This window comes from Salmo salar, chromosome ssa12 (assembly GCF_905237065.1).
Source record: "Salmo salar chromosome ssa12, Ssal_v3.1, whole genome shotgun sequence".
Classification (NCBI taxonomy): domain Eukaryota; kingdom Metazoa; phylum Chordata; class Actinopteri; order Salmoniformes; family Salmonidae; genus Salmo; species Salmo salar.
Genome location: NC_059453.1, coordinates 99049614 through 99075216, shown reverse-complemented (window position 1 = coordinate 99075216; position 25603 = coordinate 99049614). Strand labels below are relative to the sequence as shown.

The following is a 25603-nucleotide window of genomic DNA, read 5'->3' as shown; positions in this document are numbered from 1 at the left end:
TATTTTCACGGCCGGATGAAAAACGTACCCAATTTAAAACAGGTTACTACTCTGGCCCAGAAACTAGAATATGCATATTATTAGTAGATTTGGATAGAAAACACTCTGAAGTTTCTAAAACTGTTTGAATGGTGTCTGTGAGTATAACAGAACTCATATGACAGGCAAAAACCTGAGAAAAATCCAAGCAGGAAGTGGAAAGTCTGAGAATTGTAGTTCTTTTGATTCTCTATCGAAACGTCAGTGTCTGTGGGGGACGTTGCACTTCCTAAGGCTTCCATTGGCTGTCAACAGCCTTCAGAAAGTGGTTTGAGCATTCTCCTGTCACTGGGCAGATAATAGGAGCTCAGTTTCTGAGTGGACTGCCTGGCAACAAAGGGATTGGCTATGCGCAGTCACGCGAGCACCCCGTTCCTTCTTTTTCTTCCTGAATGAAGATGTTATTGTCTGGTTGGAATATTATCACCCTTTTACGTAAAAAATACCATAAAGATTGATTTTAAACAGTGTTTGACATGCTTCTAAGTACGGTAATGGAACATTTTGACTTTTCGTCTATGGTTCCGCGCTCGCGCGTTATGCCTTTGGATAAGTGATCTGTACGCACAAACAAAACTGAGGTATTTGGACATAAATAGGGATTATTTCAAACAAAAACAAAATTTATTGTGGAAGTAGCAGTCCTGGGAGTGCATTCTGACAAAGATCAGCAAAGGTAAGAGAATATTTCTAATACTAATTCTGAGTTTAGGTTGCCCCGAACTTGGCGGGTGTCTATATAGCTCGCCGTGATGGCTGAGCTATGTACTCAGAATATTGAAAAATGTGCTTTCTCTGTAAAGCTATTTTGAAATCTGACACAGCGGCTGCATTAAGAAGTAGTGCATCTATAATTATTTAAATAATTTTTATATATTTTGTCAACGTTTATGATGAGTATTTTTGTAAATTGATGTTCACATTCACCGGACGTTTTGGTGGGAATACATTTTCTGAACATCACGCGCCAATGTAAAATGCTGTTTTTGGATATAAATATGAACTTTATCTAACAAAACATACATGTACTGTGTAACATAATGTCCTAGGAGTGTCATCTGATGAAGATCGTCAAAGGTTAGTGCTTCATTTAGCTGTGTTTTGGGTTTTATTGACTCATGTCCTTGCTTGGAAAATGGCTGATTATTTTTGTCTATGTACTCTCCTAACATAATCTAATGTTTTGCTTTCGCTGTAAAGCCTTTTTGAAATCGGACAATGTGGTTACATCAAGGAGAAGTGCATCTTTAAAATGGTGTAAAATAGTTGTATGTTTGAGAAAGTTGAATTATGACATTGTTGTTGTTTTTGAATTTGCCGCACTGGCTGTGACGCTAGCACATAGAAGTTAACTAACATATTCCTTTTAACTGTATATTTTTTGCATGATTTGTTATGACGTCATAATTACTTACATTGGCTTCCATCCTAGTATTTTTGTCGGCCATCTTTGCTTAAGAAAGTCTCCAGCGTTGTATCGCAGACGGTCAAATTAGTCATCGGAACCACTCGATACGATTGGTCATCGCCCAGCATTCGCAGCTGGTGACAAGTTGGGAAATGCTGAACTTTCACACTGCCTCCCAGCCTCCCACGTCACGCCAATGGTCCTCCACCCACTCCGATTCCCTTCCATTGAAATGAAGCCTAGGCGGGAGGGGGGTGAATGAAGCCTAGGGGGGGGGGTGATTGAAGCCTCGACAGGAGGGGGGGGTGAATGAAGCCTGGGGGGTGGGGGTGAATGAAGCCTGGGGGTTAGAAGCCTAGGGGGTGGTGAATGAAGCCTGGGGGGGGGGTGAATGAAGCCTAGGGGGAGGGGGGTTGGGGACTAAATTATATCCAGGCAGAGCGGTCATCGATGCTCGGCCAATGTGCTCTGCCCATGGAAGCAAGCAGTGGCGTCTTTGTTGACAATCACAGTAGAAAACGTAGCCTGTGTGGTGATAAACCAAGACATACCTCCAGCAGGACAAGCTAACATGACCACTCTATGTAGCTAGCTAGCTAGCTAGCTAGCTGGCTAACACTAGCAGTCACGTTTAACATAAAAAAATTGTACTCTATTCCATTTTTTTATTAATAATTTCTGTTGCATGTTAATACATTTTTATCCATGCTTGTGTCGTTACGCGTTGTTTTTTTTTGTTGCACTTCGATAATGTTTGTTTATTTCATTGCTATGGTCACCGGCGGCCATCGCATAGACTGGGCTGTCCCCTTGTGAGAGTCAACTTGCGCTTGATCTTGATCAAGGCTTTCGACTCTGTCAATCAGGCCCTGTGTGTAGTTAACCGACCCTCTCTGCCCATTCATCACCGTTTTACCTGTTGTTGTCTTATCCGTTGTTGTCTAAGCTAGCTCTCCCAATCAACACCTGTGATTGCTTTACGCCTCGCTTTATGTCTCTCTCAAATGTCAATATGCCTTGTATACTGTTGTTTAGGATAGTTATCGTTGTTTTAGTTTACTGCGGAGCCCCTAGTCCCACTCAACATGCCTCAGATACCTCCTTTGTCCCACCCCCCACACATGCGGTGACCTCACCCAGTATAACCAGCACGTCCAGAGATGCAACCTCTCTTATCATCACTCAGTGCCTGGGCTTACCTCCGCTGTACCCGCACCCCACCATACCCTTGTCTGCACATTATGCCCTGAATCTATTCTACCACGGCCAGAAATCTGCTCCTTTTATTCTGTCCCCAACACACTAGACGACCAGTTTTGATTGCCTTTAGCCGTACCCTCCTCCTACTCCTCCTCCTCTGTTCCTCGGGTGATGTGGAGGCTAACCAAGGCTCTGTGTGTCCCCAGGCACTCTCATTTGTTGACTTCTGTAACTGTAAAAGCCTTGGATTCATGCATGTTAACATCAGAAGCCTCCTCCCTAAGTTTGTTTTACTCACTGCTTTAGCACACTCTGCCAACCCTGATGTCCTTGCCGTGTCTGAATCGTGGCTTAGGAAGGCCTCCAAAACCTCTGAAATTTCCATCTCCAACTACAACATTTTCCGTCAAGATAGGACTGCCAAAGGGGGAGGAGTTAGCCTGCAAAGTTCTGTCATACTTTCCAGTTCTATGCCCAAACATTCGAGATTCTACATTTAAAAATTAATCTCTCCAGAAATAAAAAAGTCTCTCACTGTTGCCGCCTGTTATAGACCCCCTTCAGCTCCCAGCTGTGCCCTGGACACCATATGTGAATTGATTACCCCCCCCCATCTATCTTCAGAGTTCGTTCTGTTAGGTAACCTGAACTGGGATATGCTTAACACCCCGGCAGTCCTACAATCTAAGCTAGATGCCTTCAATCTCACACAAATCATCAAGAAACCTACCAGGTACAACCCTACATCCGTAAACATGGCACCCTCAAAGATACAGTGAGGGAAAAAAGTATTTGATCCCCTGCTGATTTTGTACATTTGCCCACTGACAAAGAAATGATCAGTCTATAATTGTAATGGTAGGTTTATTTGAACAGTGAGAGACAGAATAACAAAAAAAATATCCAGAAAAACACATGTCAAAAAATGTTATAAATTGATTTGCATTTTAATGAAAAATATTTTTTTCCCCTGTATTATCCTGAAAAACTTGCCCTCCAAATACACCTCTGCTGTTTTCAATCAGGATCTCAGCGATCACTGCCTTATTGCCTGCATCCGCTGAGTCCGCGGTCAAACGACCACCCCTCATCACTGTCAAACGCTCCCTAAAAATACTTCTGCGAGCTGGCCTTTCTAATCGACCTGGCCCGGGTATCCTGGAAGGATATTGACCTCATCCCATCAGTCGAGGATGCCTGATCATTCTTTAAACGTAATTTCCTCACCATCTTAAATAAGCATGCCCCTTTCAAAAAATTAGAACTAAGAACAGATATAGCCCTTGGTTCACTCCAGACCTGACTGCCCTTGACCAGCACAAAAACATCCTGTGGCGGACTGCAATAGCATCGAATAGTCCCCGCGATATGCAACTGTTCAGGGAATTCAGGAACCAATATACGCAGTCAATCAGGAAAGCAAAGGCTAGCTTTTTCCAATCAGAAATTTGCATCCTGTAGCTCTAACTCCAAAAGTTTCTGGGACACTGTAAAGTCCATGGAGAACAAGAGCACCTCCTCCCAGCTGCCCACTGCACTGAGGCTAGGTAACACGGTCACCACCGATAAATCCATGAAAATCAAACATTTCAATAAGCATTTCTCTATGCTTTCCTCCTGGCTACCCCAGCCCTGGCCAACAGCTCCGCCCCCCCCCCAGCTACTTGCCTGAGCCTCCCCAGCTTCTCCTTCACCCAAATCCAGATTGCAGATGTTCTGAAAGAGCTGCAAAACCTGGACCCGTACAAATCAGCAGGGCTAGACAATCTGGACCCTCTCTTTCTAAAACGATCCGCCGCCATTGTATTACCAGTCTGTTCAACCTCTCTCTCGTGTCGTCCGAGATCCCTAAAGATTGGAAAGCTACCGCGGAACTGTTATAGACCTATATCCATCCTGCCCTGCCTCTCTAAAGTCTTCGAAAGCCAAGGTAATAAACAGATCACTGACCATTTCGAATCCCACCGTACCTTCTCCACTGTGCAGTCCGGTTTCAGAGCTGGTCACGGGTGCACCTCAGCCACGCTCAAGGTACTAAAATATATCATAACCGCCATCGATAAAAGACAGTACCGTGCAGCCATCTTCATCGACCTGGCCAAGGCTTTTGACTCTGTTAATCACTATATTCTTATCGGCAGACTCCACAGCCTTGGTTTGTCAAATGACTGCCTCGCCTGGTTCACCAACTACTTCGCAGACAGAGTTCAGTGTGTCAAATCGGAGGTCCTGTTGTCCGGACCTCTGGCAGTCTCTATGGGGGTGCCACAGGGTTCAATTCTCAGGCCGACACTTTTCTCTGTATATATCAATGATGTCACTCTTGCTGCGGGTGAGTCTCTGATCCACCTCTACGCAGACGACACCATTCTGTATACTTCGGGCCCTTCTTTGGACACTGTGTTAACTAACCTCCAAACGAGCTTCAATGCCATACAACACTGCTTCCGTGGCCTCCAACTGCTCTTAAACGCTAGTAAAACCAAATGCATGCTCTTCAACCGATCGCTGCCGCACCCGCCCGCCCGACCAGCATCACTACTCTGGACGGTTCTGATCTAGAATATGGACAACTACAAATACCTAGGTGTCTGGCTAGACTGTAAACTCTCCTTCCAGACTCATATTAAACATCTCCAATCCAAAATCAAAATCTAGAATCGGCTTCCTATTTCGCAACAAAGCCTCCTTCACTCGTGCTGCCAAACATACCCTCGTAAAACTGACTATCCTACCGATCCTTGACTTTGGCGATGTCATTTATAAAATAGCCTCCAACAGTCTACTCAGCAAATTGGATACAGTCTATCACAGTGTCATTCGTTTTGTCACCAAAGCCCCATATACTACCCACCACTGCGACCTGTATGCTCTCGTCGCCTGGCCCTCGCTACATATTCATCGTCAAACCCACTGGCTCCAGGTCATCTATAAGTCTATGCTAGGTAAAGCCCCACCTTATCTCAGCTCACTGGTCACCATAGCAACACCCACTCGTAGCACACGCTCCAGCTGGTATATCTCACTGGTCATCCCCCAAAGCCAACACCTACTTTGGCCGCCTTTCCTTCCAGTTCTCTGCTGCCAATGACTGGAACGAACTGCAAATATATATATATATTTTAAAGTTAGTGAGGGAGATAAGTCTCCAACTTCAGTGATATATATATATATTTTTTAATCACTGAAGTTGGAGACTTATCTCCCTCACTAACTTTAAGCATCAGCTGTCAGAGCAGCTTACCGATCGCTGCAGCTGAACACAGCCCATCTGTAAATAGCCCATCCAACAAACTACCTACCTCATCACAATATTTGTTTTTCTGCACACCAGTATTTCTACTTGCACATCCTCATCTGCACATATATCACTCTAGTGTAAATTGCTAAATTGTAATTACTTCACAACTATGGCCTATTTATTGCCTTACCTCATTTGCACACTCTGTATATATATTTTTCTACTGTATTATTGAATGTATGTTTTGTTTATTCCATGTGTAACTCTGTGTTGTTGTTTTTGTCGCACTGCTTTGCTTTATCTTGGCCAGGTCGCAGTTGTAAATGAGAACTTGTTCTCTACTAGCCTACCTGGTTACATAAAGGTGAAATATTTTTGTTGTTGTTGTTAAATCTGAAAATGTGGTCGGAGTTGCCAGCTGGATGGTGTGACGCAAAATGCGGAGCCTCCGTATGCACGCAGACTCTATGGACGATACCGCATCGCTTTGCGCCTCTCAACATGTTTAACAATGCGGAGGACTGAGCCTTCACATGACTGGGGTAGGTGAAAGATGGAGCTCCTGTATAAAAAAACACACACAAACTCACTTCCTTGGCAACAACTCTGCCATGTCCAGGATAAGACGCACAGGAAGTATAAATGTCCTGACTTCTGCAGAGGCCATATCACCGTAAACACTGCATATCACCGTAAACACTGCATATCACCGTAAACACTGCATATCACCGTAAACACTGCATATCACCGTAAACACTGCATATCACCGTAAACACTGCGTATCACCGTAAACACTGCACGGCCCAATGCAGAGCTCAGCTTTAGCACAACTTCTGCGCTGGGCGACATACCACTGGACGTCTGAAACACGCTTTAGTTCAAAAGGCAAAGTCATGCTATAACTAGTCATAGAAACATGTAGCTAACAACAGACATGAGCATGTTAGACAGACAGATAGACAGACAGGCAGGCAGGCAGGCAGACAGACAGGCAGACAGACAGGCAGACAGACAGGCAGACAGCACAGACAGGCAGACAGACAGCACAGACAGACAGGCAGACAGACAGGCAGGCAGACAGCACAGACAGACAGACAGACAGACAGACAGACAGACAGGCAGGCAGATCGACAGGGAGGCAGGCAGACAGACAGACAGACAGGCAGGCAGGCAGACAGGCAGGCAGACAGTCAGACTCGCCCCACCTCAAGACATTGAGCAATGCAAACAGCAGATGATGTCATTTCACTTAGTTAGCTAGGCTAGCTCTGGAAATAATAAAACAAAACTTAACAAATAACCAGACTGATATAAAAAGTTGGAACAGAGGGAGAAAAAATAAAAAATGTTTGTTCGTTATAGGATGACCAAACTCACCTGTCACGAAGGGGATCAGAGTCCCACACAAAATGCCAGTAAGAAGAGACAGACTTTTCGCCATGGCTCCGTTAAATTCAGACGGTAACACGGCCCCCCACCACCGGGTACAATAGCTACTTTCTATGTCCCTACCAAAAATACTAAAACAACTAATGATGGGAGATTGATGCAAGTATTCAACGCATACTACTAATCCGAAACGATGTACAGATGGCGGTTTTTGGAAATACCGACAAGATATTTGTCTCTCCGCCCAACAATGGGAGTTGTTGTCCACAAAAGCGGTACCGCAGGCTGTCTAGCTCCCCTCCCTTATCCTTCTTCTTCCTTAATAAACTTTTATAGCACACTACACCTAATGGTGTTTTGTCTCCACCTAGTGTACAGACTCTTTGATTATTATGGTGGTCCACAAACAAATTCTAGATGTCCATGACCCCACTTACTATCAGCCCAAAACATTTAAAACACAATACAAATAAACCAAAACAAAACTCAATGTACTCATTATTCAGATCTCTACAGGCTTTGGGGCCTGAGAATGAAGAGTAACAGTATTCTTTGCAATGTTTTGATAGTGAATTCCTGGAACCCCCCCCAAAAAAAACTTTTTCAGCCACAGATACTATAATGTCCACTTTCTTGGACTCGTTGTTTTGTTTGTGCAGTACAATTAATCACATGTGTGATAAATACTATTAAAATCCACCTTCTTCACACTCAGACTGTTGGATATGCCAACTGCCAGAATAGCTAGTTAAAGTTTTTCAATGGGATCTATACATAAGGGGAGTCTGACCTTTTTTCAACAGTCTGACTGTGAACATCTGTTCGAAAGACCAAATGAAGGGAGACGTAGATATGATTTAAAACAACTGTTGATGCAATGTGGGGGGAAAAAATGGATGGACGAGATTAATCATAAACCCAAATTGAGAACCTTTTGTTTGATTAAGGGTGAATTCGTATGTGTGATATATATTATGTATAACCGAAACTAAAAGGAAGAGATCGCTATGTGCACAGGTCAGATCAGGGATATTGCCTCTGCGTATTGAAACAGGTCAGATCAGGGATATTGTCTCTGTGTATTGAAACAGGTCAGATCAGGGATATTGTCTCTGTGTATTGAAACAGGTCAGATCAGGGATATTGTTTCTGTGTATTGAAACAGGTCAGATCAGGGATATTGCCTCTGCGTATTGAAACAGGTCAGATCAGGGATATTGTCTCTGCCTATTGAAACAGGTCAGATCAGGGATATTGCCTCTGCCTATTGAAACAGGTCAGATCAGGGATATTGCCTCTGCGTATTGAAACAGGTCAGATCAGGGATATTGTCTCTGTGTATTGAAACAGGTCAGATCAGGGATATTGGTTCTGTGTATTGAAACAGGTCAGATCAGGGATATTGCCTCTGCCTATTGAAACAGGTAAGATCAGGGATATTGTCTCTGCGTATTGAAACAGGTCAGATCAGGGATATTGCCTCTGCGTATTGAAACAGGTCAGATCAGGGATATTGCCTCTGTGTATTGAAACAGGTCAGATCAGGGATATTGCCTCTGCGTATTGAAACAGGTCAGAACAGGGATTTTGCCTCTGCATATTGAAACAGGTCGATATTGTGGTGAAATGGAAGAGGAAAGACTATGTTACTATTGTGACCTCGAATAAATAGAGAATGAAACTCATTTGATTCTCTACTCCCTTTTCTACCACAATATACACTTGCTCTTATTCCGGAAAGCACAATTAATCACACCAGATATACCCTGGTATTATGTGGCTGAGTGATGTGGAGACAGACCACCAGATGTACCCTGGCATTATGTGGCTGAGTGATGAGGAGACAGACCACCAGATATACCCTGGTATTATGTGGCTGAGTGATGAGGAGACAGACCACCAGATATACCCTGGTATTATGTGGCTGAGCGATGAGGAGACAGACCACCAGATGTACCCTGGCATTATGTGGCTGAGTGATGAGGAGACAGACCACCAGATGTACCCTGGCATTATGTGGCTGAGTGATGTGGAGACAGACCACCAGATATACCCTGGTATTATGTGGCTGAGCGATGAGGAGACAGACCACCAGATATACCCTGGTATTATGTGGCTGAGCGATGAGGAGACAGACCACCAGATGTACCCTGGCATTATGTGGCTGAGTGATGAGGAGACAGACCACCAGATATACCCTGGTATTATGTGGCTGAGATGATGTGGAGACAGACCACCAGATATACCCTGGTATTATGTGGCTGAGCGATGAGGAGACAGACCACCAGATGTACCCTGGCATTATGTGGCTGAGCGATGAGGAGACAGACCACCAGATGTACCCTGGCATTATGTGGCTGAGTGATGAGGAGACAGACCACCAGATATACCCTGGTATTATGTGGCTGAGTGATGAGGAGACAGACCACCAGATGTACCCTGGTATTATGTAGTGATGAGGAGACAGACCACCAGATATACCCTGGTATTATGTGGCTGAGCGATGAGGAGACAGACCACCAGATGTACCCTGGCATTATGTGGCTGAGTGATGAGGAGACAGACCACCAGATGTACCCTGGCATTATGTGGCTGAGTGATGAGGAGACAGACCACCAGATACTCCCTGGCATTATGTGGCTGAGCGATGAGGAGAAACTGAAATTGTTTTTTGTCCATTGGGTATTTCCATTTGTTGAAGTCCTAGTGATTATTAATCCTAATGTTAAATGTCAGAATAATAGCAGAGAAAAGGATTTGTTTCCATTTGCAGAATATTTAGATAAAGGAATGAAAGAAAAAGGACAACCTATAATTTCATTGTAAAAATATTTATCTTCTATGTGGTTAATGGTACGTGTGTACAGCTGCAGTCGGAAGTTCACATACACCTCAGCCAAATACATTGAAACTCAGTTTTTTACAATTCCTGACATTTAATCCTAATAGAAATTCCCTGTTTTAGGTCAGTTAGGATCACCACTTTATTTTAAGAATTTGAAATGTCAGAATAATAGTAGAGAGAATGATTTATTTCAGCTTTTATTTCTTTCATCACATTCCTAGTGGGTAAGAAGTTTAAATACACTCAATTAGTATTTGGTAGCATTGCCTTTAAATTGTTGGACTTGGGTCAAACGTTTCGGGTAGCCTTCCACAAGGTTCCCACAATAAGTTAGGTGAATTTTAGCCTATTCCTCCTTACAGAGCTGGTGTAACTGAGTCAGATTTCTAGGCCTCCTTGCTCGCACACACTTTTTCAGTTCTGCCCACAAATTTTCTATGGAGGGGAAAGGAACAGGGAGGGGAAAGGGAAGACACCTGTATAAAATCGAGGAAAAGGTGGAGGGCAGGAAGGTCCTCAGGCTGAGAGAGAAGAGAGGAAAGTGTATTCACAAGGCTGAGACTGAGACACAACAAGGCTCAACAGTACATTGAAATTGGTGAGAAAACATCCGACTGAGAGGTGTGATCATTGTCAGGAGAAGATGAAGACAGTGGAACACATTCTATTTCAGTGGCAGAAATATGTGAGAGAAAGGGAACGATTGTTATTAGATTTGAGGAATAATTGGGTTAAAGAGCCAGGATTAAGTGAACTGCTGGGGAAATCTTCAGGGGATGTTACGAGATCATTGGGTAGGATTTATACCTTCCCTGTCTCTGGTCCACACTCCAGGCCAGTTGGTGGCAGTAATGCACCTTAAAGTTGTTTGCCAACTGCCATAAAAAAAAAAAAAAAATCCACAGAAGAAGTGGCAGCTGTAAGTGGTGGTCTTATCATTAATTCCATCTTTAAGTAGTAGATCTGAGCGTATTGCTTTTGAATATTTCACACAAATGTAATAGCTGGAAACAAAGACAGTTTTGCTGACTTGCAGGGCTGTCCCCGTGTTTAATGGGCATTTAAACACGCTTAACATTCAACACACAAGTTCTCTGCAAGCTTCAATTTACAGAAAATTGTTGAATGGAAAGATGCTTCACATATCCAGAATATCATTCACCTAATTGATTTGATCAATTAAAAATAAGAACACGATGCAATGCTGCTATATTGCAGCTCTGCCACTAAAGGGAGCACTTACACAACAAATCACAGTCAAGCTTTTTGTTTCAGCACTTCCCCATCTCTTAATTTGACCAACAATGGAAGGTCAAAATTGTGTTTGGTCAAATTCAATTTAAACTGTATTACCAAATACAACGTGTGACCATTCTCTTTCAATAAAGGTATTTTATTTCCCAAGACAACAATTACAAAAACATGTATTCGAAACCACAAACTCTAAATGCAGACTTCATAAATGAATGTTTAGCTACACGTAGGCTAATTGTTTATAGAAAAAGAGGATATGAGTGAGTCATACATGTTGATTTTGAAATAAAGGAACATTACCTGGGGGCAAGGGGGGACTGCGGTTTCCACCACAGCCACAAAATCTAAATTGTCTATATTGTAAAAGAAAAATCATGAAAACTAAAATTAGCTTTTTGGTCATCATTTAAGGTTAGCAATGTGGTTTAAGGGTAGGTTTACAATCACATTTTGGGACGGCAGGTAGCGTTGGGGCAGGTTAGAGCGTTGAGGCAGTAACCGAAAGGTTGTTAGATCGAATCCCCGAGCTGACAAGGTAAAAAAAAATCTGTCGTTCTGCCCCTAAACAAGGCAGTTAGTTAACCCACTGTTCCCCGGTTGGCAGTCATTGTAAATAAGAATTTGTTCTTAACTGGCTTGCCTAGTTAAGTGAAGGTGACATTTAAAAACATTGTAAGAAGTGAAATTGAAGAAACAGGGGGGTAATGACTTTGTGGCTGTGGTAACTAGACGGTAACCTGAACTGTCTGGGATGGGGTTATGACTTTGTGGCTGTGGTACCTAGTGACGGTTGTCTGGGATGGGGGGGGTTATGACTTTGTGGCTGTGGTAACTAGTGACGGTAGCCTGCACTGTCTGGGATGGGGGGGTATGACTTTGTGGCTGTGGTAACTAGTGACGGTAGCCTGCACTGTCTGGGATGGGGGGTATGACTTTGTGGCTGTGGTAACTAGTGACGGTATCCTGGACTGTCTGGGATTGGGTTTGTGACTTTGTGGCTGTGGTACCTAGTGACGGTTGTCTGGGATGGGGGATGGGGGGGGGGGGTATGACTTTGTGGCTGTGGTAACTAGTGACGGTAGCCTGGACTGTCTGGGATGGGGGGTTATGACTTTGTGGCTGTGGTAACTAGTGACGGTATCCTGGACTGTCTGGGATGGTAACAGCCTGGACTGTTTTGGGACGGGGTTATGACGTACACACTCCCATTCTCGCGATATTTAATAGCCGCAGTAGATGTTATAAGCCGGTTGCATATCCCTGTCCTTCCGTTCGTCCTCAGTGCAGGATAACGAAGCATTAGAGTTATATTTACACTGAAACCAGCGTTGAGGTCTTACAAAGTTATCTTTTCATTTCTTTCTTCGTTCGTGAGAAGGTAACCCGAAACATACCGAGCGAGGTAAGCAAACTAGATATAGACATTCGTCCTTCATTTATTAGGTTTCGTTAGCTAGCATGCCCGGTATGCTAGTTAGTGGGGCTAACCTTGCATGTCTACCCAGAATATTTAGGCTCCGGTCAAAATGTTAACGTTACATCACGAACCGTTGATGTTCGTTTGTTATCCGCAATGAAGTATGTAGCGGATGAATGTATAGAGAAACGGAAGAATTGAGTTCTGGTCGTCATGGAGAGGGGCTAACCGGGGTCAGTGATTAGCTTGTCAGTGCTAACCGAGCTCCTTCGGCTAACCCTTACCTTTTATAACTGTCACCTTCAATGGGGTGTCCTAAAGATACCATTTAACACGGACCATGCTTAGCTTGCTAGTTCATTTAGCTAACTAACTTATTTTTTATTTCTTTAAAAATAAGAGAAAAAACCCTTTTTGCTAAAGTGATTGATTGGGTAACATGCTGACTGGTCTGGGTGTGTGCGTCCACCACCACCATGTTAAATTTGTCCATCAAGACACACAGGTGTATGAAAACTAACTCTGAACCAAACTGTATTAATTTGGGGACAGGTCGAGAAGTATTAAACCTGTATGGTACTTCAGCTAGCTACGCAGACGCTTTTTGACGTCCGTGAGAAGTGTTGGTGACTGAATAACATGTAACTGTATTTTGTTAAATAAAACGGTGTGGTCAGCATGCGAGTTATGACATTGAAAATGTAAGTGTAGATACTTAACCTGGTAGATATGAAACTTTTGTCTTGAATTGATTTACAACTAACTGCTGGTATTTTAGGCTCACTTGACTTCATTTGGCCTGTCAGATCACACACAAATGTAATATAACTAGATTGTAAAATACTTTTAAATGTCAAATGTTTTTGTCATGACAAAAAAAAAATCATATTGACTGGAAGAAGGCAGGACAAACTCATTTTCACTTGTTTAAAATTTAAAAAATCAACATGTTTTTGGGCTCATTCGGTAGTTTACACTTTAATTTTTATTTTAAATCTGCAATATGTAACTTCTTGGGTGACCAGACGAAATTCACACAGATCATTCTCATTGAGTCTAAGAAGCGGCAGATGTGTTCTATGTGCACTATTTCTATTCTTTCCATTTTGTTTTTGCCTCTTTCATTAGGTTTTGTACACCAGCTGAAAATACAATATTTTTGGTGTAAAGGGATTCTTTGCAATTACACGTTTGTTCATATTACGTTTATTTAGCTAAATTAGAACTTGTTTTTTTTTAATGGGTATTATCAACTAGATTCAGACATGCACCTTTCCAACAAGTAAGTTTGTCAAATTTCCGCCCTGGGTCAACTGTAAGTGCTGTTATTGTGAAGTGGAATTGTCAAGGATCAATAACGGCTCATCCACAAAGTGGTAGGCCACGCAAGCTCACACAATGGGAGCGCCAAGTGATGAAGCATAAAAAAAAAAGAATAATAATCTGTCCTTGGTTGCAACACTTATTTGAACGACTGCAAGCCAGGCCTAATTGCCCAACATCCGTGCCTAAACTCACTAATGCTCTGGTTTCATTCAGCTACAAATGCTCCAACATCTAGTGGAAAGCCTTCCCAGAAGAGTGGAGGCTGTTATAGCATTAAAGGGGGGGGGGGACCAACTCCATATTAATGCGTATAGTTTTGGGATGAGATGTTTGACAAGCAGGTGTCCACATGCTTTAGATCATTGTGTGTGTGTGCAACGATTTTAGAGTTTAAGTTCATATAAGGAAATCGATCAATTGAAATAAGTAATTTAGGATGTTAACAAATTTGTGTTCAATTAATCACATCGATATTGTATGGAAATCACTGAAACGGGGACATTTCTCTGCTGCTACATGAGCCCTTTGCGCTCTGCTAAAAGACTAACCACAACAAACTTGGGTATACTTCATGAGAACCTGTAGTGGCCATTTATCAAGTCTTTGTTTACATTGACAGTAGAGTCATTTAGCAGACTCTCTGATCCAGACACTACAGTAGGGAGTCATTTAGCAGACTCCCTGATCCAGAGACACTACAGTAGTGAGTCATTTAGCAGACTCTCTGATCCAGAGACACTACAGTAGGGAGTCATTTAGCAGACTCTCTCATCCAGACACTACAGTAGTGAGTCATTTAACACTCTTAACCCTAATTGCTCCTGTATGTGTCTCTGGATAAGAGCCTTGCTCAAGGACACAATGACCAGCATTTTGTTTTTTCTTCCCCTAATCAGTTCAGGAATTCAAAAAACCAGTGACTTTTCGGTCACTAGTACTGTCTCAACGCTCTGAACCTTCAGGCTACCTGTTGGACAGTTTACGGTAGACGGCCAAAACGAACAATGAAACAACTTTATTTTTGACTGGGTAACTTCATCTCTACATAGACAGGAATTGGATCTCATTTGAGTGCTGGCTTGACTGTCATGTGTATTTGTTTGTGGACAGTGGCTCTTTTTTTTTTTTTTCTTTAAAGAGGGCGCCATACATTTTCTTCGCCATTTGAGTCTGAAATGGACAGCTGCGTCCATCTATACACCTGTCAGGCGTGTATAAATAAAATCAACAGTACCAAATCAGATGTTAAGCTTACTTTGACAATCTGAGGTACAAATTGTGTAATTTCACTTGCTTGTTTGAGGTGAAAATGAGAGCTTGTCCTAAGGTAGTAATGCATACTGTCCCGATTACATTGGGGGGAAATTAGGGCATTCTAAAATGTAATACGCCAAAATAATTCAACATGTCAATTTTGGGTGCTGGTATGTTTCCCACTCCCAAACTATTGGAACAATTACATTTACTTTATTTTTTATTAACTGGTTAAAATACCTCAAACACAATTTAACTGGAGGCTGTATACAGAGCTTCATTAGGGTCAGAGCTGCCTGAATGTTTACCCTCCCTACTGGAACAACACGGTCCTTCCTTCCAACTGTAACAATAGTGTTTCCAAGAAAGGGAGGTTGTTTAGGAAAACTGAGGCTGTGTTCCAAACACCTAACTTGAGGGTGTGTCTTTTAAGTGGACACTTCTGATGACGTTTGACGAGTTTACACTTGCAGGGCGAGGAAGGGAGGAAGGAATGCATTTTAAATGGACTGCCCTTGTCTGGAAATTCGTCACTCGTTTTTCCCGCAACGATTGTGTTTTCAGCCACCGGTATCTTGTGGGTGCTTTATATGCGCTAAAGTCAATTATGATTGCATGTCTACTTACATTTTAAATATGTAATTATGAATATTTGCCTACTGTATGAAAGCTAGCAAATGAATTAGCTGATGTTAGCCTGCCTAGCTGGAACTTCTAAAGAAGGAAAAATGTTTTATTTTAAAATTTTCCAAAAGCTAACCAAACAAAAACATTATTTTTATGAGACGTGTTTGTGCTGTCATGTGCATTAGTAGCACAATTTCAAATTTTTTTAAAAAATTTTTTTACTTGTAAAGTCTGACTCAAAGGAGATTAAAGCCCCAAAGGTATATTAATTTGGGTCTGACACCAATATACCTGCTGATAGACTGTTTTACAGCAGGGAAATTAGTCATGTTTCCACACTGAATTCTCTTAAATTGCCATCCAAAAGAGTAAATGTCCAATAAGTTATGCTTCAATTGTTGAATTCGTACATTGTGACAAGAAGGACATTATGAGAATGGCCGCTAGTGTTCAGATCACATGACATTCCCCTTTTCATCCTATTTATTATCCGTTATCGGCTGACACAATGTATAGCGTCGAAAGGCCAATATCGGCCTACAACATGGATGAATGGCTATATCGGTTGGGCTCTAAATGAAATGTTGTCTAGCCTGGTTGGGCTCTAAAGGAGAGATGTTGTCCTAATCTTCACCTTTGTTTCCCCTCAGGCTTTGACAATCACTGTGTAAGGATGGAGACTTTAATTCGCCGCTGCCCGTTCCTGTCCCGCGTGCCCCAGTCCTTCCTCCAGCAGGCCCGGAAGTCCCTGGTGGTCTATGCACAGAAATGTCCAGTGATGATGAACCTGGCCTCCAAGCCTCTGGCCCGCTCTCTCTGCTCCTCCTCAGCTAGCTTGCAGAAGACTGAGGACACCGTGACTTCAGCCCAGACACCAGGTAAGTGGAGGGATATCATCTTCGACTGAACCTTGCTGGGTTATGTTGAGGCAGGAATCTTCATGGTGGTCAGATCACACGATCAGGGAAAACTCTTGCCCTGAGACATGAGTTTTTACCTTCTATGGCATTATAACAGTCTATAGGAGTACAGCTGGGACTCATGGCAAGGAAAACTCTCGATTCCAATAACTGACTCATCAAGCTCTATTTAAATCAGCTGTGTAGTTTTCTAGGGCAAAAAAACCCAAAGCGCACACCCATGGAGATCCCCAGGACAGAGTATGGTGTAGTTTCAACGCTGTGTGTGTGTGTTGCTCTTCATCTCCTAACCCCTAGTATCTTCTGTCCTCTTTAGGAGCCAATGGGGGCACCACCATCAAGTTGCCTCAGAGCCACCCCATGCCCCTCTCTGGCCAGGCCTCGGGTACCTCAAAGTGCCCCTTCCTGGCAGCTGAGATGGGCCAGAACAGCGGTGTGGTGCGCCAGGCCAGCATCCAGCTGCAGGAGGATGTGCAGGAGGTCCGCACCGTCCAGAAAGGTAAACAAGAGGTTAAACCAGCTGGAGTTATATGCCTTTTAGTACTAATACAGAAGCATCATAGGCTTTTTATTACAGGTTAAGGCTCACAATTTAAACATCTACTTTATTATTCACAGGTACATAACAATAGTCCTAATAACCTGGAGGCTGATATTGTTTGACTAATACAGATGTACGCCGTAAAAGCCATAAAAAATAAATACTATACATGTTTTCCTTGTCGTCTTGAATGTCCTTCCTCATCGGTGATATTCTGCCTATTACACTGACATTACTGTTCAGCCCATAACAAGAGTTAATGTATGTAGACATCCCTTCAAATTAGTGCATTTGGCTATTTCAGCCATACCCCTTGGTGATGGCTGTATAAAATCAAGCACACCGTCATGCAATCGCCATAGACAAACATTGTCAGTAGAATATCCTTACTGAAGAGATCAGTGACTTTTGACGTTGCATCGTCATAGGATGCCACCTTTCCAACAAGTTGTGAAGTGGAAATGTCTAGGAGCAACAACTGCTCCGCCACAAAGTGGTAGGCGCCACAAGCTCACAGAACAGGACCACCAACTGCTGTAGCGAGTCAACATCGCTTGTCCTCGTTTGCAACACTCACTGAGTTCTCAACTGTCTCTGAACTGTTCGTCGGGAGCTTTATGAAATGGGTTTCCATGTCCGAGCAGGCTAAAATCACCATGGGCAATGCCAAGCGTTGGGTGGAAACGTCTTCTCTGGAGTGATGAATCACACTTCACCGTCTGATAGACGAATCTGGGTTTGGCGGATGCCAGGAGAACGCTACCTGCCCCAATGCATAGTGCCAACTGTAAAGTTTGGTGGAGGAGGAATAATGGTCTAGGGCTGTTTTTTTTAATGGTTCGGTCCCCTTAGTTCCAGTGAAGGGAAATCTTAACACTACAGCATATAATGACATTCTAGATGATTCTGTACTTCCAACATTGGCAGAAGTTGGAAGGCCCTTACCTGTTTCAGCATGACAATGCCCCTGTGCACAAAGCAAGGTCCATACAGCAATGGTTTGCTGAGATCGGTGTGGAAGAACTTGATCAGCCTGCACAGAGCCCCTGACCTCAACCCCATTGAACACTTTTAGGATGAATTTGAACAGCTTTGAGCCAGGCCGAATTGCCTAACATCAGTGCCTGAACTCACTAATGCTGTTGTACCTGAATGGAAGCAATGTTCCAACATCTAGTGGAAAGCCTTCCCAGAAGAGTGGAGGCTGTTATAGCAGCAAAGGGGGGACCAACTCCATATTAATGCCCATGATTTTAGAATGAGATGTCTAACGAGCATATACTTTTGGCCGGTGTCCACATACTTTTGGTCATGTAGGGTACATCTAGGGTCTAGCCTTGACCTGTCTGTCAGATACAGCCCATAGAAATAATACAATAAAACTTTGTTTAATTCAGTCATCGCTAATCACGGTGTGTCTCTCCTAGATGTGACTCCAGCCCAGGTGCTTGCCAGCTCCTCTGGTCCGGTCAACACCTCCGATCTGATGAAGAAGCTGCTGAAGCAACGTCCAACCAGGGTTTCCCAACTGCTGCAGGAGAACATGCCCAGCTGTGAGTCACAAAGCCTGTTCAAACCGAACTTTATTGTCCCTGTAGGGAAGTTTAATTGTGCAGCCTGAAGCATATAAAGCAGTTTTTTTTAATAGGATTTGTAACTATGTGTCCTGAAGGTGAAAAAAAAAGAATTGGTTTATGGTTCCTTTTTCGAACGACTATAACCATTCTTGTCAGTCTTTTTTTTTTTATATCGCCTTGCTTGTCCCAAGTGACGTTTAACTTCGAATGTGTTGTGAATGTCATGGAGAGGTGACATTGCATTAATTTATTCACGCTCGCAGTCATCAGATCACCATAGATGTAATCATTACCTTTTTTTTAATGTGGTTTCCATTTATGGTGATTTAAAAAAAAAAAAAGTTTGAAATGGTTGAACAGAATGTTGTCAGATTTTGTTCTGGTAATTATGACCCAGCTAGTTAGCTAACAAACCACATCTTTGTCTCTGAAAAGTTGCTTTTTGTTACCTGGCTTGTTAGATTGACATAAATCCTAAATACATTTTAAACAGTTTGGATTTTTAGTAGTAAAAAAAAAATAGAGCATGTAACGTTTTGACCAAGCCGATGACATGTTAATACGGACTGCTGTTTGTGTTTATACTTTTTTCATAATGACAATATGTTGAATCATTAATTAGAGCCAAAGCTGTTAAGTTAAAAGGTGACAGTTTATACTGAGAGGTTGGCAGGACTTTTCAAATTACCCCGACCATAGCTAGGTTGGTTGGCGGAAATAAAAGTAGAGGCTTTGTCGTCGGCCATACCTTGCAGATATATTTAAGTTGTTACGAAATGTTCCCTTTTTTTTTTTTACTGAAACTGTCTGTTACCTTTGTCTTGTAATCATGTTTCCTTCCTCTCCCTGTAGTCTCTAACTTCCACTACGATGAGTTCTTTGAGAGGAAGATTGAAGAGAAGAAGAGCGATCATACGTACCGTGTCTTTAAGACGGTAAACCGTCGTGCCACGGACTTCCCCATGGGTGACGACTACACCGACTCCCTCAGCGACAGGAGAGATGTGTCTGTGTGGTGCTCCAATGATTACCTGGGCATGAGCAGACACCCACGGGTCGTCAACTCCATCACGTAAGTAGCCGGCCAACTGGCGACCGAGTGGATAGTTGGATGGATAGGGAGTTTGTAGGGAGTTTTTCCTAGCCACCCCTCATAGCCTGGTTCCTCTCTAGGTTTCTTCCTAGGTTCTGGCCTTTCTAGGGAGTTTTTCCTAGCCACCGTGCTTCTACACCTGCATTGCTTGCTGTTTGGGGTTTTAGGCTGGGTTTCTGTACAGCACTTTGTGATATCAGCTGATGTAAGAAGGGCTTTATAAATACATTTGATTTGATGGATAGAGAAATGAGGTGAAAACACCGGTAGTTTTGTTTGGAGGGTCGTGTTTACTGGAACACACAGTAGGAAAACCCATTTGAAACAAATAGCATTTTTCCTTTTCCCCAGATTAGTAGTAGGCAACCTGTTTTCATTTCAAAACATTTACAAAAAAAATAAAATTCCTCATGCTGCCTACTGAACACAACCATGGAAACAAGAGTCTTAATTGATCCCTGAGGACAGAACAGACTGTTAGTTTCACTGTTCCCCTCCCCCCCCCCTGAGGACCAATCAACTATCCCTTGGCTTAACATGTAGATGCCTACAAAGGGCGGTCTGTTAATGTCTCAGTGAAGGTGTGAGCTTGTTAATTGGCCTGTTTTACCTGGTGGTGTTGCCAGACGTTGGGTTGGTTCCCGGGGCAGCTGTTGACGTTACCCCCCCCCGCTGTTGTTTTACAGGGAAACGTTGCATAAGCACGGCAGTGGGGCTGGAGGAACCAGGAACATCTCTGGGACCAGTAAGTTCCACGTAGAACTGGAGCAGGAACTAGCAGACCTCCACAGGAAGGACGCTGCGCTCCTCTTCACTTCCTGCTTCGTAGCCAATGACTCCACCTTGTTCACCCTGGCCAAGATGATGCCAGGTAACAACACCCCATTACTCACCTGCTCTAGCACCATAAACTGTACTTCCAGGTGACAATGGGCTACTTTTTATTTTTTATTTTTGTTTTGTATCGCCCAGGTGTGCAGTGTTTGCACATTTTTAGAGTTGCTCTGGTTCATGGTACTGAACAGCCTGTTTTTTTTTTATTCCCGTCTCTCTCCAGGCTGTGAGATCTACTCTGATGCAGGGAACCACGCCTCCATGATCCAAGGCATCAGGAACAGCGGAGCCAAGAAGTTCATCTTCCGTCACAATGACCCCGAACATTTGCGAGAGCTGCTGCTGAAATCAGACCCCTCCTCTCCAAAGATCGTGGCCTTCGAGACGGTCCACTCCATGGATGGTGAGTGGAGTTCTTGTAATGTGTCCTAATAGGGTACCCTATATAGTGCCCTACTTTTGACTGGGGGGGGCAGGGCCCATAGGTCTCTGGTCAAAAGTAGTGCACTATATAGGTTGACATTTGGAACACACATTTGGTTTTTGTTACTTGATGCAGTAGATATTAAATCAGCAATATTTTACTTTTAAATTTTTTTTGGGGGGGGAGTTACCTGACCAAATTAACATTGACAGATCTATATAAACCATTTCTTTCTCATTGAAATCAAGTCTAAGAAGTGGTAGATCTGTTTTATGTGCACTATTCTATGCTTCCTATAAAATTAAATGTTTTTTTAATGTATTGTTCACCAGCTGAAAATATAATATTTTTGAATGTGGAAAAATTATATTTCACAGCGGTTTAGATGGTACAGGGATTCTCTACACTAGACTTCCTTGTTTTGTCATAAACTGAAATTGAAACTACTAGATTTTTAGCAACCAGGAAATGGCGACATGGTGATTTCTGCATTTAAAAAAAAATATATATTTTAATGGGGGGGGGAAATGCACTGACTAAAACTAGAATCATATTGTCCAGAGTTTTATGACTTAACTAAAACTAATGAAGGCTGAAAAGTGTAAAATATGAACTCAGCAAAAAAAATAAACGTCCTTTCACTGAGTTTTATTTTCAACAAACGTAAAAATATTTACATGTTATGAATATAATAAGATTCAACTGAGACATAAACTGAACAAGTTCCACAGACATGTGACTAACAAATTGAATGTGTCCCTGAACAAAGGTGGGGGTCAAAAGTAACAGTCAGTAGCTGGTGTGGCCACCAGCTGCATTAAGTACTGCAGTGCATTGTTTATAGTTCATTGAACAAGTAACAGTGTTTAAACCCTTTACAATGATCTGAAGTTATTTGGATTTGTGCTAATTATCTTTGAAAGACGGGGTCCTGAAAAAGGGCTGAGTTAATATACATTTTAAGACTAAAACTACCTCTAAAATAGGTTCCAAAATGAACACTGCCCTGTTTAAATAATGTTTAGATAATGTTCTTCTATACAATCCAACCTCTATGAAACGGATTATATGATATTAATCGTTTGTTTCTTAAAGGAGCGGTGTGTCCCACTGTAACCTTGTTTAAAATGCCTCCCGCTGAAATGGTTATATAATACTGTGTATCTTGTCTTAAAGGAGCGGTGTGTCCTCTGAATGAGTTGTGTGATGTGGCCCATGAGTTTGGAGCCATCACGTTTGTAGACGAGGTCCATGCGGTGGGGCTGTACGGCGCCAGGGGAGGAGGTATCGGGGACAGAGACGGCATCATGCACAAGATGGACATCATCTCTGGAACACTGGGTCAGTACTCAACTAACAAGCAAAATGGCCCCAGGGAATTATGTTTAGACCTTCAAGTCCATTCACTTGGCTTTACAAATCACGGATGTGATTTGTCCTGAAAAACGAGGAATTCCTGCTTTATCCTCCATTCAGTTCTATTTGAAACTGCCCTGTCTCCTAGACAACTTCCAGATTTGTCTATGTTCCATTCACATCCCTGAACCAGTCTTTGTTTATCTGAAACCCTGAGACGAACCAGATGTCTGGTCTTCTAATACAGGAGGTTGAGGTTGTTGCTTAACGCTCCTTGGTGGTACTGGAGAAACAGGAACTAGGATCTGTTCATGACCTGTTGCTAGGAGACCACGGTGCTTCTTACATTTCCTCTAAGCCTGGGGACTGCTGAGAGACCAATTATCTCACACACACACACACACACACTGGGACAATCTGGAGGTGCTTTGTCTGTTGGAATAGAAGCAAGTCAAGATGACCAGACAGAACAGCTGGTGAACATCACGCTGGGTGCTTTCTAAAGCACTAGAATGTCTCCTTTAACATCCATTTACGCCTAAAAAAAACACAAAGAGAACCACGGGTTTAATTTGTTTGTCCTAATTAGTGTTAATGATATGTTCTTCCAGGCAAGGCGTTTGGCTGTGTTGGAGGCTACATCGCCAGTACCGATGCCCTGGTGGACACAGTGCGTAGCTACGCTGCAGGCTTCATATTCACCACGTCTCTACCTCCCATGCTGCTGGCTGGCGCCCGCGAGTCCATCCAGACCCTTAAAGGGGAGGAGGGCCGCTCCCTCCGGAGGAAACACCAGCGTAACGTGAAGCTGCTGAGACAGATGCTCATGGACTCCGGACTGCCCGTCGTCCACTGTCCCTCTCACATCATCCCTGTCAGAGTAAGAATCACTACAACTTAGGGTTCAGCACTATAGCGTGAATTAAATTTAAAGGCAATGTTTCCGCTTTCATTGGCGGTAAACGCTGCGAATGTCAGCTCAATCAGAAATTACCTTTAAATTTCAGGTGTGCTGAATTAATACAATCAATCCTTTAATCTTCCGAAATGACAGACTGACCAGGTGAATACAGGTCAAAGCTATGATCCCTTATTGATGTCACCTGTTAAATCCACTTCAATCAGTGTAGATGAAGGGCAGGAGACGGGATAAAGAAGGAATTTTAAGCCTTGAGACATGGATTGTGTACATGTGCCATTCAGAGGGTGAACGGGAAAGGCAAAACATTTAAGTGCCTTTGAGCAGGGTGTGGTAGTAGGTGCCCTGGTTTGTGTCAAGAACTGCAACGTTGCTGGGTTTTTCCACTTTCCACTGTTCCCTGTGTGTCTCAAGAATGGTCCACCACCCAAAGGACATCCAGCCAACTGGAGACAAATTTAACTGGGAAGTGTTTGGGTCAATGTGGCTCAGCGTCCCTGTAGGATTATTTCCACCCCTTGTAGAGTCCATGCCCTGAAGAATTGAGGCTGTTCTGAAGGCAAAAGGATGGACACGACACACGCAACTCAATATTCAGAAGGTGTTCTTAATGTTTTGTCCACTCGGTGTACTTTACCGGCAGGATGCTGCACATGACATGATCATAGCTTAACTAGAGCCCAGAGTTATCCCTGAGCACAACTCCTGGCCCTGCCCATTCTCACACCTAGAGAGCTCGGCGTTGTCCTCCATCAACCTTGTCACTGTTTATCGACATCCTCAGCCTTATGACACTTTGACCTAAAAACACTGTTGTTTATTGATAGACCTCAACCGTGTTACTATGGCCGTGGTCCTAAATGGATGGATGGATTTATTGCAGGTGTCCGACGCGGAGAAGAACACGGAGGTCTCTGACATCATGATGAGTCGTTACAACGTCTACGTCCAGGCCATCAACTATCCCACGGTCGCCAGAGGGGAGGAGCTTCTACGCATCGCCCCCACGCCACACCACACCCCTCAGATGATGACCTACTTTGTCGGTAAGGGACATGTTCGGTCTAGCTGGCTAGTAAACAGGAACTGACTGCCCTCAATGGTTTCCTCAAACGGTTTTTTGTTTGTTGTGAACCTCTTGTCGTGTTCAGTACTAGGCATAAAACTGAAGGGAATGTTTTGAGGTGGGGGGGGGGGTCAAGGGTTCAACTCCCACTTTAACGCCATGTTTATCCAGATATACCACTGAAGTATACTTCTGTGGCTGGATAAATAATATTTGTGACAGCGTGAAGACCCCGGTAGTAAAATATGAACTTTATGATTTTTGTTTTGTAAAACCTTGGTGGGTTTTTCAGTAAGCATATAACTTAAGGAAATAGTCATGTACATCCTCCTTAAAAAAAAAAATATTGTCCCCCCTCCTTCAGAGAAGCTGGTTCAGACGTGGAAGGAGTCGGGTCTACCTCTGAAGTCCCAATCATCAGCGGAGTGTAACTTCTGCCGGCAGCCCCTTCACTTTGAGCTGATGACGGAGAGAGAACAGTCTTACTTCAGAGGCCTGAGTCACTCCATCTCAGCTCACGCATGATGGACACACTACAGAATACACTCAACCCATTCCTCCGTCACTGTCATTGGCACTTTATTTTTATTACCTTGCTAGTGCGCAACTTTTTTCACCAGGGGCCATAAGGCTCTCGTCAAAAGTAGCACACTAGCAAGGGAATAGGGTACCGTTTGTGACGTCATAGAATTTATATCTATATTTGTATTTTATAAGTGTCATAACTTATTATTGAGTATTCCATGGGCACTAGATTGTCGAAATAAATAACTTGAATGTTTCTGTGTTATTGTCACGTTCACTTGGTCACATTAAAGTCGTTTGGTTTGAACATGAAGTCCACCCCAATGAGGACGTTTTTATAACAAATAG

At 43.1% G+C, this 25603-nt stretch overlaps 2 protein-coding genes across 3 annotated transcripts in view; one reads left to right on the top strand and one right to left on the bottom strand.

Moving 5' to 3' along the window:
* Positions 1 to 7589, bottom strand: part of LOC123725582 (protein shisa-4) — a 28689-nt gene extending 21100 nt beyond the window's left edge. For both annotated transcript variants that reach the window (XM_045691987.1, XM_045691988.1), the window contains exon 1: positions 7266 to 7589. In XM_045691987.1, coding sequence (XP_045547943.1) covers positions 7266 to 7329 — 64 coding nt within the window. In that variant the 5' untranslated portion in view covers positions 7330 to 7589. The remainder of the gene's footprint in view (positions 1 to 7265) is intronic.
* Positions 7590 to 12577: 4988 nt separating this feature from the next.
* On the top strand, positions 12578 to 25511 carry LOC106566237 (5-aminolevulinate synthase, nonspecific, mitochondrial). Its single transcript, XM_014134127.2, has 11 exons — positions 12578 to 12778; positions 16651 to 16878; positions 17237 to 17419; positions 18889 to 19014; positions 19891 to 20110; positions 20818 to 21002; positions 21189 to 21368; positions 22566 to 22730; positions 23357 to 23625; positions 24548 to 24710; positions 25095 to 25511. Exons 2-11 carry the CDS (start codon positions 16674 to 16676, stop codon positions 25253 to 25255), a joined length of 1857 nt encoding a protein of 618 aa, XP_013989602.2. The 5' UTR covers positions 12578 to 12778; positions 16651 to 16673; the 3' UTR covers positions 25256 to 25511.
* Positions 25512 to 25603: the final 92 nt, after the last annotated feature.